This window comes from Sorex araneus, chromosome 3 (assembly GCF_027595985.1).
Source record: "Sorex araneus isolate mSorAra2 chromosome 3, mSorAra2.pri, whole genome shotgun sequence".
Lineage (NCBI taxonomy): Eukaryota > Metazoa > Chordata > Mammalia > Eulipotyphla > Soricidae > Sorex > Sorex araneus.
The window spans coordinates 151,581,818-151,596,588 of record NC_073304.1 but is presented as its reverse complement, the minus strand read 5'-3'; the positions used below and the strand labels follow the sequence as shown (position 1 = coordinate 151,596,588).

At 52.6% G+C, this 14,771-nt stretch overlaps 2 protein-coding genes across 5 annotated transcripts in view; both read left to right on the top strand.

The window, feature by feature from the left end:
- CGN (cingulin) overlaps nt 1-4,948 on the top strand; it is a 28,956-nt gene extending 24,008 nt beyond the window's left edge. For all 3 annotated transcript variants that reach the window (XM_055130365.1, XM_055130367.1, XM_004618095.2), the window contains 6 exons: nt 1,534-1,623; nt 1,919-2,002; nt 2,114-2,232; nt 2,349-2,457; nt 2,781-2,944; nt 3,534-4,948. In XM_055130365.1, the coding sequence (XP_054986340.1) occupies nt 1,534-1,623; nt 1,919-2,002; nt 2,114-2,232; nt 2,349-2,457; nt 2,781-2,944; nt 3,534-3,675 (708 nt within the window). In that variant the 3' untranslated portion in view covers nt 3,676-4,948. The remainder of the gene's footprint in view (nt 1-1,533; nt 1,624-1,918; nt 2,003-2,113; nt 2,233-2,348; nt 2,458-2,780; nt 2,945-3,533) is intronic.
- Nucleotides 4,949-7,252: 2,304 nt separating this feature from the next.
- The window catches only part of TUFT1 (tuftelin 1), a 65,404-nt gene continuing 57,885 nt past the window's right edge, over nt 7,253-14,771 (top strand). For both annotated transcript variants that reach the window (XM_055130396.1, XM_055130395.1), the window contains exon 1: nt 7,253-7,415. In XM_055130396.1, the coding sequence (XP_054986371.1) occupies nt 7,356-7,415 (60 nt within the window). In that variant the 5' untranslated portion in view covers nt 7,253-7,355. The remainder of the gene's footprint in view (nt 7,416-14,771) is intronic.

Sequence of the window (14,771 nt, the reverse complement as noted above, 5' to 3'; positions counted from 1 at the left end):
AGTTCTCACCTTGCCTCTGTGGCACACAATTGCTCAGATATTCTCGCTCTGTGTTGGGACATTATATTTTGCTTGAATTTTCCCACCACCATTCAAGTCTGCCTTCCAAGGGGAGGCAAAGATCATTTATTTTCTATTTCTCATTTTGCATATTATGAAAGGTTGTGCGGGCTGTGTGCTTCTGAAATTCTAAGATTAAAAATGGTTGAGTTCCAGAGACATCTCTGTAGGGAGCTATTTTGTTTTGGGATTCAGTTGGGAGTTTCTGGGCCTGGCTGTTGGTGCGCCAAGATGGCGCTGGGGGGTTGGTTGTGGGCGTGACTTTGGCATCAGGGGCGGGTGGGGAGCCAGCTGAGACTTAGTCCTGAAAGCCACCTACTGGAGCATTGCTTGTGTAACCACATACCTAACTTTTGGCTCTTTAGTTTCTTGGGAACCTTGGTCCTGAGTTATTGGGGTCCGGCCAGAGGCACAGCAGCAATTTTGGGTGTCAGGAAGCCTGAAGGCACCATCAGGATGCTGATGCACTTGCCTGCAGGTATAGGTTGACCTGCTGGTGGCACCGCACCTACTTTTTATTTCTTTCTTTTTTTGCTTTTTGGGTCACATTCAGTGATGCTCAGAGGTTACTCCTGGCTCTGCACTCAGGAATCTCTCCTGGCGGTGCTCGGGGGACCATATTGGATGCTGGGAATCGAACCCGGGTTGGCCGTGTGCAAGGCAAACGACGTTCCTGCTGTACTATTGCTCTAGCCCACACTCATTTTTTCTTTCTTTTTTTTTTTTTTGTTTTTGGGCCATGCCCGCAAATGCTCGGGATTACTCCTGGCTCAGTGCTCAGGAATTGTTGCTGGTGATGTTCGGGGGTCCATATGGGGTGCTGGGGAGAGAACGTGGCTCAGCTATGTGCAAGGCAAGATAGTACTTGCTGTGCTGTCTCTCTGGCCCCGACTTTTCCCCTTTGAGCAGTGAGCTTCAGTTGGCTCTCTTTGGGCTTTTATATTAACACACCAGTAACAGCAGCAGCTGCAAACGTGTGGATGATGCTCTGGGCCAGGCGCTCAGGATATGGTTGTGGAGCCAGTCATCTTGCTTTCCCCATTTCCAGAAAAGAAAAACGGAGATGCAGGAAAGAGATGTGTCTGGCCCAGGCCTTCTGCTGGCAGTGCTGGGTGTGGCTTCTGAGCTGAGGGAGCTTGGCCTGAGCCCACCCAGACTCTGTGGCTTCCCCAGTCTGTGCCGGGTGCTTCAGGCTTGGGCTCTTTCCTCTCAGCCAGGGCTCAGCCCTTGGGTGTCTGGGGCTGCCTGGGTGAGGACCAGATTCTGGGCTTCAGCATCCTTCAGAGGCAGGGAGTGCTGCTGGCCTCGGCTGTCGCGCCGCACTGGCCAGCAGGGGGCACCAGACCAACAGCTTCCCTGGATGTGAGACGAAGCAAAGCCCGAGGAAACTGGGGCTTGAGAAGCGCCTGCACCGAGTTGGGTAACCCGTGGCCCAGCTTGAGGCAGAACTGACCTGCTGACCCACTGCCACAGGAAAAGGTGTCCCGGCTGGAAATGGAGCTCGATGAGGAGCGGAACACAGTGGAGCTGCTGACCGACCGGATCAACCGCAGCCGGGACCAGGTAGCCCCCCTACCCCCGCTGGCACCACCTCGCCCGTTCCCCTTCCTCCACCCGCCCCCAGCGCTGGCCTCCTCCAAGAGTTCTGCCTCTAGGACCTGTGGGTGGCTCTGCTTGGGGTGCCCTCTGGTCAGATGGGGAGTGGGCAGTGAGTGGCAGGAGCGATGGGTCCGAGGCCGCAGAGGCTGTGCTCTCCTAGCCACTCCTGGGACCTGGGGGCCCGGGAGCCCTCTGTGTGTTCAGTTCAGGCCTTCACTGTGGTCCTCTCAAGTCCGTTTCCTTTTGTCTCCCTGCCCAGGTTGACCAGCTGCGCACCGAGCTCATGCAGGAGCGGTCCGCACGGCAGGACTTGGAATGTGACAAGATCTCACTGGAGAGACAGGTCAGGGGACAGACAGGTGTCTGACAGGGTGTCGTGGGGTCACCCTGGGAGTGGGGTCTGCATGCCGCCCCTCCCTCAGGACTAACCACCAAGGCTCCTTCTTTTTTGCAGAACAAGGACTTGAAGGGGCGCTTAGCCAGCTTGGAAGGCTTCCAGAAGCCCAGTGCCAGCCTCTCGCAGCTGGAGTCACAGAACCGGGAGTTGCAGGAGCGGCTGCAAGCAGAGGACAGGTACCAGGGCAGTCCTTCGTGCCCAGCCTGCCCTCCTGGACTGACCCCTTGGGAGAGCAAGGAGCAGCAGGAGGCTGTGACAGAGAGTCCAGGCCCCACCACAGCCTGCCTTGCAGGGAGAAGACGGTGCTGCAGTCCACCAACCGCAAGCTGGAGCGCAGAGTGAAAGAGCTGTCCATCCAGATCGACGACGAGCGGCAGCATGTCAACGACCAGAAGGACCAGGTATGGCTGATGCTGGGGCCACGGAGCCACACCGCAAAGACGCACTTTGTGTTTGCTTGAGAGCCACAGGCAGCCCCATGGCTTGAGTCGTCTGCGCTCGGCCCTCCCTGACTGGCAGACCCCGATGAGAACAGCCACAGTCACGTGCATTTTGGCTTTTTAAAGGGGTTCCGTCTGTTAACTCATTTCATAGATGGCCCCTTGGGGTGGCAGCTCGCCCGTGCCCACAGCACTTCTCTCAGCCAGTGATCAGAATGGCCACATGAGCAACTGATGCCTTTTTGGTTCTGTGTTGTGTTTTCCTGTACTCGTGGCCCTGCCAGCTAAGCCTGAAGGTGAAGGCTCTGAAGCGGCAGGTGGATGAAGCAGAAGAGGAAATAGAGCGTCTGGATGGCCTGAGGAAGAAGGCCCAGCGAGAACTGGAAGAGCAGCATGAAGCCAACGAGCAGCTCCAGGCCCGAATCCGAGCCCTGGAGAAGGACTCATGGTGAGGGCAGGCTCCCGCCGGCCTGCAGGGAAGGGCCGGGCGCCTGGGCTAGGGCTGCAGGAGTCTGCGCAGGGCCTTCTCGTGCCATGAGCATGGAAGCCAGCTTGCTAAGCTTTTCTTTTTGTGGAGGGCACCTCCCAAGAGTGCTCAGGGGTTACTCCTGGCCCTGCACTCGGGGGTCACTCCTGGCAGTGCTCAAAGAACCATGTGGAGCGCGACCAGCTGTGTAGAGGGTGAGTGCCCTCCCCGCTGTGCTCGTGCCCCAGCCCAGGCTGACCCACAGTGCCTTAGTGCATCTCTGGTAGATTACTTGGTTTGGGCATGGGGCCATCCCTGGCGGTGTTCAGGATTTACTCCTGGCTCTGTGCTCAGGAATCATTCCTGGCTGGGTCCAGGGGACCCTATATAGTGCTGGGGATCCTGGCAACTGTCGTGCCCCACTGCACTGTTTCTCTGGTCCCCAAATCTCTGCCTATTACGGGATCTAGTGAGTAGTTTTGGGCGGAAGAGTGGGGCATTTGTTTCCTTAGCCGGAGAAGGGGGCTGCCTCAGTTTCTCCCTCCCTGACCAGTATCTCACTCTGACTCAGGCGCAAAGCTGCCCGGTCCGCTGCCGAGTCCAGCCTCCAGCAGGAAGGGCTGAGCTCAGATGAGGAGTTTGACGGAGTCTACAACCCTAACTCCATCGCATCCTTGCTCACGGAGAGCGGCCTGCAGACCAGCTCCTGTTAGCCCCAGCTCAGCTCCCCAATTCCTCCGGGGGACCCCACTCTTCGCCCCCTGAGACAAGGAGGGATGTGAGCTGGGTGCTTAAACGAATCTGCCCAGTGGCACGCTGATGTCCTTCCTCTGATCACATGGGAGTGTCAGGCCTGCTGAGCACTTCGTGGGAGCCTGAAACTCTCCCGGGGATGGGCTGAGGAGGCCTGGATCGAAAGCATCATTTCTTTAGCCCTTAACCCTCAGGCTCAGGGAAATACCTGATGTGCTTCTGCTCCCTAGAACCCAAGACGCATTTTCTTCCCACTCTGGGGCAAGGTGAGGGCCAGGGGGATGGGTCGTGGCACGCTGGCGTGGCTCTGCGCACTTCTTGAATGCATCACTTTGCACAGTTAGGGCACCCCCGGGGTCCCCACCTGCCTTCACTCCTTTTTTTATTTTCCTTTTCTCTAAACCAGGGGCTCCAAGGGACCCTTTCTGCCACCCTTTCCTCCCCACCATTCCGGCCAGCCTTCTTTCCTGCTCGTGCCTTAGGTGGGGCCAGGAGATGGGCTGCGTCTGTTTTCCACCTGTGCATTCATACCTCTCTAGGGAACAGCCTTCTCCCGCCCCCCTGGGAGAGCCATGATAAGGTGTTCAGATCTGGGTTTGAGAAGGGTTCCCACCCTCCTCCTTTGCCTCTGTAAAATCTCTGGAGGTTTTGGGGCTGGAGCGATAGCACAGTGGGTAGGACGTTTGCCTTGCACTCGGCCGACCCGGGTTCGATTCCCAGCATCCCATATGGTCCTCTGAGCACCGCCAGGAGTAATTCCTGAGTGCAGAGCCAGGAGAAGCCCCTGTGCATCGCCAGGTGTGACCGGAAAAAAAAAAAACCCCAAAAAATTCTGGAGGTTTTTAGGAGGTAGTGGCCCTCAGGAAGCTCATGTTTGCAAAGTGACAGTTTTCATCTCTGCTCTCTGCCTTGTGGCTGCTCTAACCAGGGCGGTGAGGAACCAGTGGGCCCTCAGCACCTCTGGCCAAAGACTTGTGGTAGAAATGAGGAGAAGCCAGGGAGAGTCCGTCCCTCTTTCTAGTTTCCTAGAGGGGGCGCAGCTGTGGTGGGGAGGAGGTAAGGAAGAGGTTCCCCTCAGCTCCAGAGTGGGTTCTGGAAGGCATCTGGAGGGGAAATGGCAGTTTGCACCAATGACTTGTAATTTCATGATTTAATAGCAAAGCTTTTATTTTTCAAATTTCTCCCAATCCAGCATTGATTTTATTTAAACTAAATATTAAATCTATGTCTATACTGAAATCCTTGAACTGTTGTCTCATTCTTTTTCCTGGCCTTAAAAAAATAATTGGGGGTGAGAGAGATAAAACAGCAGGTAGTGTGTTTGTCTTGCACATGGATGACCTGGGTTCGATCCCCAGCATCCCATCTGGTCCCTCAAGCACTGCCAGGAGTGATTCCTGAGACAGAGCCAGGAATAACCCCTGAGCATTGCTGGGTGTGGCCCCCAAACAAACAAAAATGGCGGGGGGGGGGAGGGGGCAGAGAAAGTACGGTGAGTAAGGTGCTTGCCTTGCACTCCACTTACCTGAGTTCGATCCCTGACATCCCCTGCAAATTGAGGCTGGGAGCAAGTACAGCGGGGAAACAATTGCTTGCACATGGCCAACTTGGATCCCCAACACCCCTATATGGTCACTGAGCCCCTCCAGGAATGATCCCTGAGCACAGAGCCAGGAGAAAGCTCTGAGCACTGCCAGCTGTAGCCAATAATACAAAAATAGTAAAATTGGGAGAGTGAGGGCTGGACAAGGTCAATGCTAGAGGTGCTGGTACAGGTCATATGCAAGGCAAGTGCCTCAACCCTTGTATTCTGTCTCAAGCCCTGACTTATATGGGGGCACAAGTTGTTTAGAAAGGTCATTTGAACTGTGCAACTTAGAGGCTGAAGCTGTTTTTTTTTCCCCTTTTTTGGTTTGTTTTTATTTAGGTGGGGGGTGCTTACTCTTTGCTCCATGCTCAGGGATCACTCCTTGTGGGACTTGGAGGTCCATCTGGGATGCGGGGGTCGAAACCAGGTCAACCACATGCAGGGCAAGTACCCTGCTTGCTGTACTAATTTCCTGCCTCTCCAAACTGGGTTTCTTTCTCCTTTAGAAGCCCTTGACAGAACCAGATGGAGCTTAGGCAGCGGGAAAGCTTAAAGGCACTCCACTCTCTTGGACAACTGGCAGGGCAGTGAGATGCTTTCTTGGAGGATCTTGGGAGACGGGATAAATTCTTTTCAGTCTTTTGGGGTTATCCCAGCATTCATGAGAACTTCCAAGCACAGGACATGGAAAGCCTGGAGATGGGCAGTGCCGATCATTCGTGACCAGGCGGCCCTGTCCTAAGAAGGGGCTCACTGCACTCCAGAGGGGGTCAGGCATCCTGACAGCCTCTGTGCCCCCTCTCCCCAGCGGGACAGTGCCCTGCAGAGAGCATTAAACACTGAGTCTTAGCTGCCTGACACTTTGTCTTTGAGGCCCTTAAGTGCTTACCAGGGCTTAGGGAACACGCCTCTGGAGAGGCGGCTGCTCCCCCAACCTCAGGACAAGTTCCTTTTAAGGCAAGACGTCCAGCCTCTCCAGCCGTATAAGGGCAGCTTGGTTACACCAGCTCCACCCAGAGCCCAGTTGGGAAAAGCAACTACCAGACTGGCTTAAGCCAGTCTCAGTGAGCTGGCCTTTAGTGGCTGCTTTTGTAAGGTGAAGGAAAATTTGCTCAGCTTCTCTAAACTTACAGGAGGGCGTACGCATGCGCGCGCGCGCACACACACACACACACACACACACACACACACACACACACACACACAGAGAGAGAGAGAGAGAGAGAGAGAGAGAGAGAGAGAGAGAGAGAGAGTGAGTAGGGAAGTGTTTTGGTCTCTCCCTCCCCCCCCTTTTAATTCAATCACCATGAGATAGTTACAAAATTGTTTATGATATTGGAACAGTCATACAGTGTTCCAATATCCATCCCACCACCAACGTCCCCAGTTTCCCTCCCGCCACCCCGCCTTCAGAGTTTACTCCTGGCTGCGCTCCGGGATCACTCCTTGGCATCCTGGGGGGTGGGGGTGGGAGACCATATGGGATGCCGGTAACTGAACCCGGATATGCCGCGTGCAGGGCAAACGCCCTCCCCGCTGTCCTATCGCTTCAGGACCCCTAAGAGACTTTTTCGTTGTAGCCGGTTTGGTTAGGCTACGTCTGGCATCCGGGTGGCGCGTAGGAGGGCCGTATGCATGTAATAAAGCTATCTGGATATCTGCCGGGACCCAGCCGGCAAGCAAGGACAGCGCTTTATCCCTATACGGTCTTGTCCGGGGTCGGGGGGCGCACGCGGCTCAGGTTTTGAAGCTGGAAGGAGAGCGCAGGACTGAGGATGTGCAGAGACCCAGGAGGAAGCTGCCCAGGTAGCTCCCAGCCCCGCCCGAACGAGGAGAGTTCCGCAGTCCTCAGGCCGGGCCACGCCCCTCGCTTGCTCTCCGCTCTCATTGGCGGGGCGGCCGGGGCGTGTCCGCGAGGCCCCTCCCGACGCGGCCGTGCGGGGGGCGGTCCAGGTGCGCCGGTCCTGCCCGGGCGGAACCGGACCTTCTATACCTGCGGTAGGAGTGGTGGACGCGGAGTGGACGCAGACGGAGCTCCGGCCCCGCCGAGCGATGAACGGGACGCGGGACTGGGGCGCCCCGGCTGACGTGCCCCCGGACGGGCAGATCACGGTAAGGACAGGCGGCCGCACCCCGTCCGCGCCCGGCGTCCGAGCTCGTTGACCCGGGCGGGCCGGGGCTGTCCGCGCGGCCGGCGCCTTTCACCGCGCCCTGCCCGTGGCTGGAGCCCGAGTCCCGCGCGGCGAGGCTCGAGCGCGGCGCGTCCGTGCCTGCCCCCTGCAGGGCGCCGGACTCGGGCCGGGCGGCGCAGCCTTCCGCGGCGACCTCGGGAGCCAGGGGACAGAGCGAACTGAGAGGACATCGAGGGCGAGAGAGCGAGGGACTCGCCCCGGCTTGGGACTGGGGGCGCGCGACCCCCAGGCTGGCCGTGTCGGCGCGGGGTCGCCTTCCCGCGCCCCTGCGCTTCGCTCCCCGGCTCCCGCTGCGGCCCCGGAGGCACCCCGGGGGTCGCCGCCCCGCGGGCCACGCTGCCGGCGCCCCCTCCGCTCGCCCGCGCCCCGCCACGGCCGCTTCGGCCCCGGGAGGGAGAGGCAGGCGTCGCGGCCGAGCGCGTGTTCCCCGGCGGGAGAGCCGCGGGGCCGCTCTATGTGGGGCATGTGCGGGGCGAGCCGGGTGCCACGGACTCTGCCCCTCTCTGCCCGCGCCCTGCGCCCGGGGACCGACTCCCCGCGCCTCTTCCGCCGCGTGCACCCGGGTCTTGGCTTGTGGTGGCCCCCAGCGGGATTTCTGGTGCCATTTGGTCGTACTTGGAGGTGGGGGTTATGCAGTGCTTGGGGTTTGAATCTGGTGTGGCCGACACATATCAGGCGAGTACCTTAACCCCTGCACTCTTTCTCAGCCCCTCTTTTCTTTTCTTTCTTTCTTTTTGGTGGGAGGAGGGGTTTCAGGCACATCCTGTCGTGCTGTGGGACCAAGAGATGTGCTTGTCGGAACTTGAGGCTTCCCCACGCAAAGCACTTAAGTGCTTTGAACCACCACAAAACAGTATGGGGCTTGCTCCACCTCTACTCCAGGGCCCCAGCACCTCCCGGTCACTCCCACAGTGGTATTCGGGAGGGATAGAAGAGATTCAGCCCCTGTCAGTGGTGTCAGCCCCACGTCTTGCCCCATGGCTTCTTGCTCACTGTACTGGAATGGTTGAGGCAGGGGAAGGATATGAGGAAAGGGAGGGCTGCCGGAGCTGCTTTACTCAATCCAGAAAGGTCTTAAGACCAAGGCAGTGTGGGGAAGGAACCCACAGGCTCTTTACTGCCTGTCTGCTGGAACAGAGGACCTGGCAGGTAAGTGGTGAGCAAGGAATTCAGTCCAGCCATAGATCAGTTTGAAGCTTACCGAAAACGTCTAGAACAACAGGTAGACAGAGATTCCTTTTTGTTTATCCCTCCTTTCCTCTTTATTCTTCTCTTTCTTGGCCAACTTGAGAGTTACTCTATGTCAAAGCAGAGAATGAAATGATCAGTGCCTCTGTCTGATCATGGAGAATTTCCTGAGCTCTTACGTAGGGGGAGGAAAGAACAGCCAACCAGTCAGGAGAAGGCTTTGTCCTGGATTCCTCTCCTCTGAGCCAGCCCAGATAAAGTTTATGGCTCTGGACTGTCCCCAGGAACCTGTCAGATGTTCTACATCATCGAGGGAGGCTGGGCGCCAGTGGAAAGTGAATAGCTAGTAGCAGGGTGGCAGCAGTGCCTGCCCGCCCACCATTTCCCATCTACTCAGCTGTGAGCCTCAGGTCTGACACCACTTGAGATAGAGCTAATGCAAACTCTGGGTTTGTTTTTATTCTTAAAGGCAGGTGTAGGGGCCGGAGCGATAGCACAGCGGGTAGGGCGTTTGCCTTGCACGCGGCCGACCCGGGTTCGATCCCCGGCATCCCATATGGTTCCCCAAGCACTGCCAGGAGTAATTCCTGAGTGCAAAAGCCAGGAGTAACCCCTGAGCATTGCTGGGTGTGACCCAAAAAGCAAAAATAAATAAATAAATAAATAAATAAATAAAGGCAGGTGTATCAGGAACTGGTGGCCAGTCTTTCTTGGACCTTCAGAGGTGAGCACCACCAGTGGATCTGAAATCAAATTAGTGGGTTAGAACCAGCACTTAAAAAAAAATTCTCTGCAAAAAAAAAATTTCTCTGCATTGGAGAGGTAGTTCAATGGGTGGCATGTTTGCCTGGCACACAGCTGACCCAGATTCAGTTCCTGGCCCCCCATCCTTGCCAGGTCCCCAATCCCTGCTAGGAGTGATTCCTGAGCACAGAGCCAGGAGTGATCTCTTAGCACTGCTGGTGTGGCCCAGAAACAAACCAACAAACAAAATTCTCAGGCCAGATAGAGTGCTTGGTTGGTTGAGCTCTTGATTTGGATATGAGTTGTCCTGGTTTGATCCCAAATAACCTACCCCCAAGCATAGAGCCTGGAGTAGCCCCTGAGCACTGCTGAGTGTGACCCCAAAAGGTATTCTTACCATGTGACACTCTGTTTTTTTTTTTTTTTGCTTTTTTTTGGGTCACACCCAGCGATGCTCAGGGGTTACTCCTGGTTCTGCACTCAGGAATTACTCCTGGCAGTGCTTGGGGGACCATATGGGATGCCGGGGATCGAACCCGGGTCGGCCGCGTGCAAGGCAAACGCCCTACCCGCTGTGCTATCGCTCCAGCCCCACCATGTGACACTCTGAAAATAGCAAAACCATGGAAACAATAAAAAGGTCAGTAGTTGCCAAGATTTTGGGGTCATGGTGAGGTCCATAGAGCATGGACAATTTGGGGGAATTGGTGAAAATAATTTGCTGATATATATTCCTATATTTTTATCCAAACAATAGAACATACACCATCTTTACTTTGTTAAGTGAACCCTTTGGACTTTGAGTGATTATGGTGTTTTAATATAGTTTTATCCTTGGTAAAAAATAATGTATGGTTCTGGTAAATAATGTTGATCGTGGGGGAAATTTATGGTGGGAATGACAAGTATTTGGAAATCATACCCTCTAGATTTCATTATACACTGAAAACTGCTCTTAAAGTCTTAAGTAGGCTTAAAACTCTTAGATTGTTAAAGTAGATTTTAGTTTCTGTAATATATTTATCTACCATATCTATTGTAGTTATAATTATAAAAATATGTGAGTAAATATATAAATATAAGGAATATATTTCTCTTTTATAGTTGTATTTATGTTCATAGGATCATGCTGTAAAATGTTTTTCAAGTAAGAAAAATAATTGTGAGCCACTGTAGTAAGTTATAGTGGCAAATAAAAGCACAAATAAATCTCAAATACTTTGATTAGACAACCCTGTTGGGTTCCTTTAGTTCTAAGCAACACAGAGTGACTCGAGCTAACTTAAGTAGAAGAAAAAAATTTGGGGGTGGCACACCTGGCAATGCTCAGGGGTTACTCCTGGCTCTGCACTCAGGAATCACTCCTTGCAGTGTTCTGGGGGTATATGGGATGCTGGGGATTGAACCCAGGTTGGCTGCCTGTGAGACAGTGCCCCGCCCACTGTCCTTTGCTCTGGCCCCAGAAGAAGAATTTACTAGAAGGAAATAATCGGCTACCAGAACTTAAGGCAAAGCTTGGGAAGTCCAAACCAATGGTGCCCAGATGTGTGGAACTGGCTACTACAGGTTTGCCTTCTGGGTGAATTGGTCCCAGCTCTTTTTTTTTTTTTTTTAATTTTATTGAATCACTGTGAGATAGTTACAAGCTTTCATATTTGGGTTACAATCACACAATGATCAAACACCCATCCCTCCACCAGTGCACATTCCCCACCACCAATATCCCCGGTATACCCCCCTTTCCCACCCTCCCCCTGCCTTCATGCAGACAATATGCCCCATACTCTCTACTTTTGGGCATTATGGCTTGCAACACAGACACTGAGAGGTCATCATGTTTGGTCCGTTATCTACTTTCAGCACACATCTCCCATCCTGACTGATTCCTCCACATCTCCCATCCCGACTGATTCCTCCAGCCATCATTTTCTTAGTGATCCCTTCTCTATTCCATCTGCCTTCTCCTCTCCACTCTTGAAGCAGGCTTCCAGCTATGGGGCAATCCTCCTGGCCCTTGTATTTACTGTCCTTGGGTGTCAGCCTCATGTGATGTTCTTCTATACTCCACAAATGAGTGCAGTCCTTCTATGTCTATCCCTCTCTTTCTGACTCGTTTCACTTCGCATGATACTCTCCATGTCTATCCATTTATAAGCAAATTTCATGACTTCATCTCTCCTAACAGCTGCATAGTATTCCATTGCCTCGATGTATCAAAGTTTCTCTAACCAGTCATCTGTTCTAGGGCACTTGGGTTGTTTCCAGATTTTGGCTATTGTGAACAGTACTGCAATGAACATACAGGTACAGATTTCATTTCTACTGTGCTTTTTTGCATCCTCGGGATATATTCCCTTGGTCTCAGCTCTTGCTTCAGGGCTTCCTGCCCTGGTGAGGGCAGCTTAGCGCTGCTCACTAGCCATCTCTGATGACCCAGTGAAGGATGGAGATTCTGCAAAGCAGAATCCACTGGTTTTCCAGCCATGTGACACAAGTTCCCTACATTAAACTTTAGGTTTCAGTGATCTCTTATTTGTTTTTCCTTTGTCTGTTGGCCACATCTGGTAGTGCTGAGTCATCCCTTGTAGCAGGGCTCAGGGGACCATATGAGGTGCTGGGAACTGAACCTTAGTCAGCCATGTACAAGGCAGTTCCGACCCATTTTTTTTTTTAAATTTATTATTATTTTTTTTTGTTTTGTTGGCTTGGGGACCATTTGGTGCCAGGGGTTAAATTTTGGGCTTCTGCATGCAAAGCAAGTGTGCGCCCCCTGGAGCCGTCTTCCTCACCCATATTTTTATTCATTTACAAAAGCAGAAGTATTGAAAATCATGGCACCTCAAATAAAAGGAAAAATAACCACCAAAATAAAAAAATGCAGGAGGCTTTCATAAAACCTTTAAGAGAAACTATATTCTCTGTTAAATACATAAGAAGGTCAGAAAGAGTACAATGGATCAGTACACCTGCCTTACATACAACTGACCCAAGCTCAATCCTCAGCATCACTTATGGTCCCCGAAGCCCTGCCAGCTGTGATCCCTGAGCACAGAGCCAGGAGTAAGCCCTGAGCATCACAGGTATGACCCCAAAACAAAACAAGCAAACAGACATTTAAATCTAAAGACAATATAGTCACGATTGGACAGAGACCTGGGCTGGGACAGTGCTGAGAGAGCTTGAGCTCTGCCTTGAGTTTTTTTCCAGCCTTGTCCCCACCTCTGCCCCAGGGGCACGATCCTGGTGGTCCCCTGCACCTCCGGATCTGAGTGCCATAAAAGGCTAACCGGAAGCAGTTAGTTTCCTGTCTCAAACCTGCTCCATCCAAGCAGCCTTTTCCAGCTCTAACTCCTTTTTTTTTTTTTTTTTTTTTGCTTTTTGGGTCACACCCATAGATGCATAGGGGTTACTCCTGGCTCTGCACTCAGGAATTACTCCTGGAAGTGCTCGAGGAATTATATGGGATGCTGGGGATCGAACCTTGTACTATCGCTCTAGCCCCTCTCACTGCTATTGTCTGGTGTTTTTCACCAGTTTTCTAATTGACACGCTAATTGTCAGTCTTGTGATCTTTTCTAGCTATCCAGTGACTTCCTGCTATAGGAATTATAGGAAGGTTTATATGCCCACCCAGCCCTTCCATGTTTTCCTTCCCTGCTTCCAGCCTTCCCATGCAATTACATGACAGTGTTTTAGTGGGGAGGGGCTTGGTTACATCCAGCAGTGCTCAGAGTTCATTCCTGGCAGTGCTTAGGGCTCCATACGGGGTACTGGGGAATCAACTGCAACACAGTCGCCATAACCCCTGTACTCTCTTGCTGGCTCCTACATGCTAGTTTTTAGTTAAACTATGATTTCTGTTAAACATGTGGTAAGAACTTGATTCTGGAAATCTGACCCAGTGGACTGTAATTTCTAAAGGTTAGAAATTTGCTTTGCCTGTGATCCCTTAAGTAAATTCACTTCTTTCCCCAGTGTCGATGTCATCATCTGCCATTCAGAATAGTGCACCATTCTTACAAGGTTGTTTTGAGGATGAAATACGAAAATGCAGGTTGGGATGTGACTCAAGTGTCAGAGCACGTGTCTTGCTTTTACTTGGCCCTACGTTTGATCCCCAGCACCACATGTCTTCCCCCACCACCCTGCATGCAATTCCCTTCAGTAAGGGGAATGGGACCAGGGAGAGAGGGCAAAAGCCTGGGTGCAGGCTCTGCAAGCAGGAGGCTGTGTCTGACGCTCAGCACTGCGTGGTCCCCTAAAAATCACTGGGAATGACCCCTGAGACAGAGTCAACCAGGTATGGTCCCAACCCTCTCCCCTCTCCCCATGGTTAAGTGGGTGAATAAATTTAGAAAGAGATAATGCATTTGAGACATTAAGCCTTGTACACAGTAAGTGCTCAGATATTAACATTTGTTTGCTTTTTGGGCCACCCCGGTGATGCTCAGGGGTTATTCCAGTTTGTACCTGGTTTGCCTTTCTTGTCTGTTCACATTAGTTGTTTGCCCACTGGTTTGTTTTTGTGTGTGTAGGAGGCACACCCAGCAATGTCCAGGGGTTAGTCCTGGCTCCCCATTCAGGGATCACTCCTGGCAGGCTCAGGGGACCTTATGGGATGGCGGGGATTAAACCCTGGTTGGCTGCAAACACCCTCCTCGTTGTACTATCTTTCAGGCTCCGACATTGTTTGTTCACCTGTTCCTTGAAGAAAGGTACCTGAGTAACCTTTGCTAATTCCCACTCAGCCAGCATGGTGGTCCTGCTGGCCCCTTTGGACCCCTCTCCCGCCTTCCCAACCTCTCGAGAGAGGTGGTGTCCCATAATGCTCAGGGTCTTGGATGAGAAGATTTGCATTTTTTCCATCCGCTGTTTTGTTCTTTTATCGTAATCAGTAATAGCCAGAGATTTTTTTCCTTCTCTCTGTGTAGATTTGAATTTTTATCATCATCTGTAGTTGAAGCCGGTGTCTTCACACTAGAATAGGTGTTTTTCATTTAGGCTCAAAGAAAATGAATTAATTTGATACAAAGTCTGTCCAGAGTCCCTTAACACACACACACACACACACACACACACACACACACACACATAAGTAAAGCTGTGCTATATTAAAATCGTTTGTTTGGTTTTGGTGGTACTCAGGGCTTATTCCTGGTTCTGTGCTCAGAAATCACCCTGAGAGGGTTCAAGGTCCTGTATGTAGTGGCAGGGATCACACCTGGTTTGGCCAAATGACAAGTACCTTCCCCATTGTACTGTCTCTCTGGCAACCCCCTCACCCACCCCCATGTCAAAATCTTCCCATGGGCCTCATTTTCTTTTTTTAATAGTTTTATTGAGA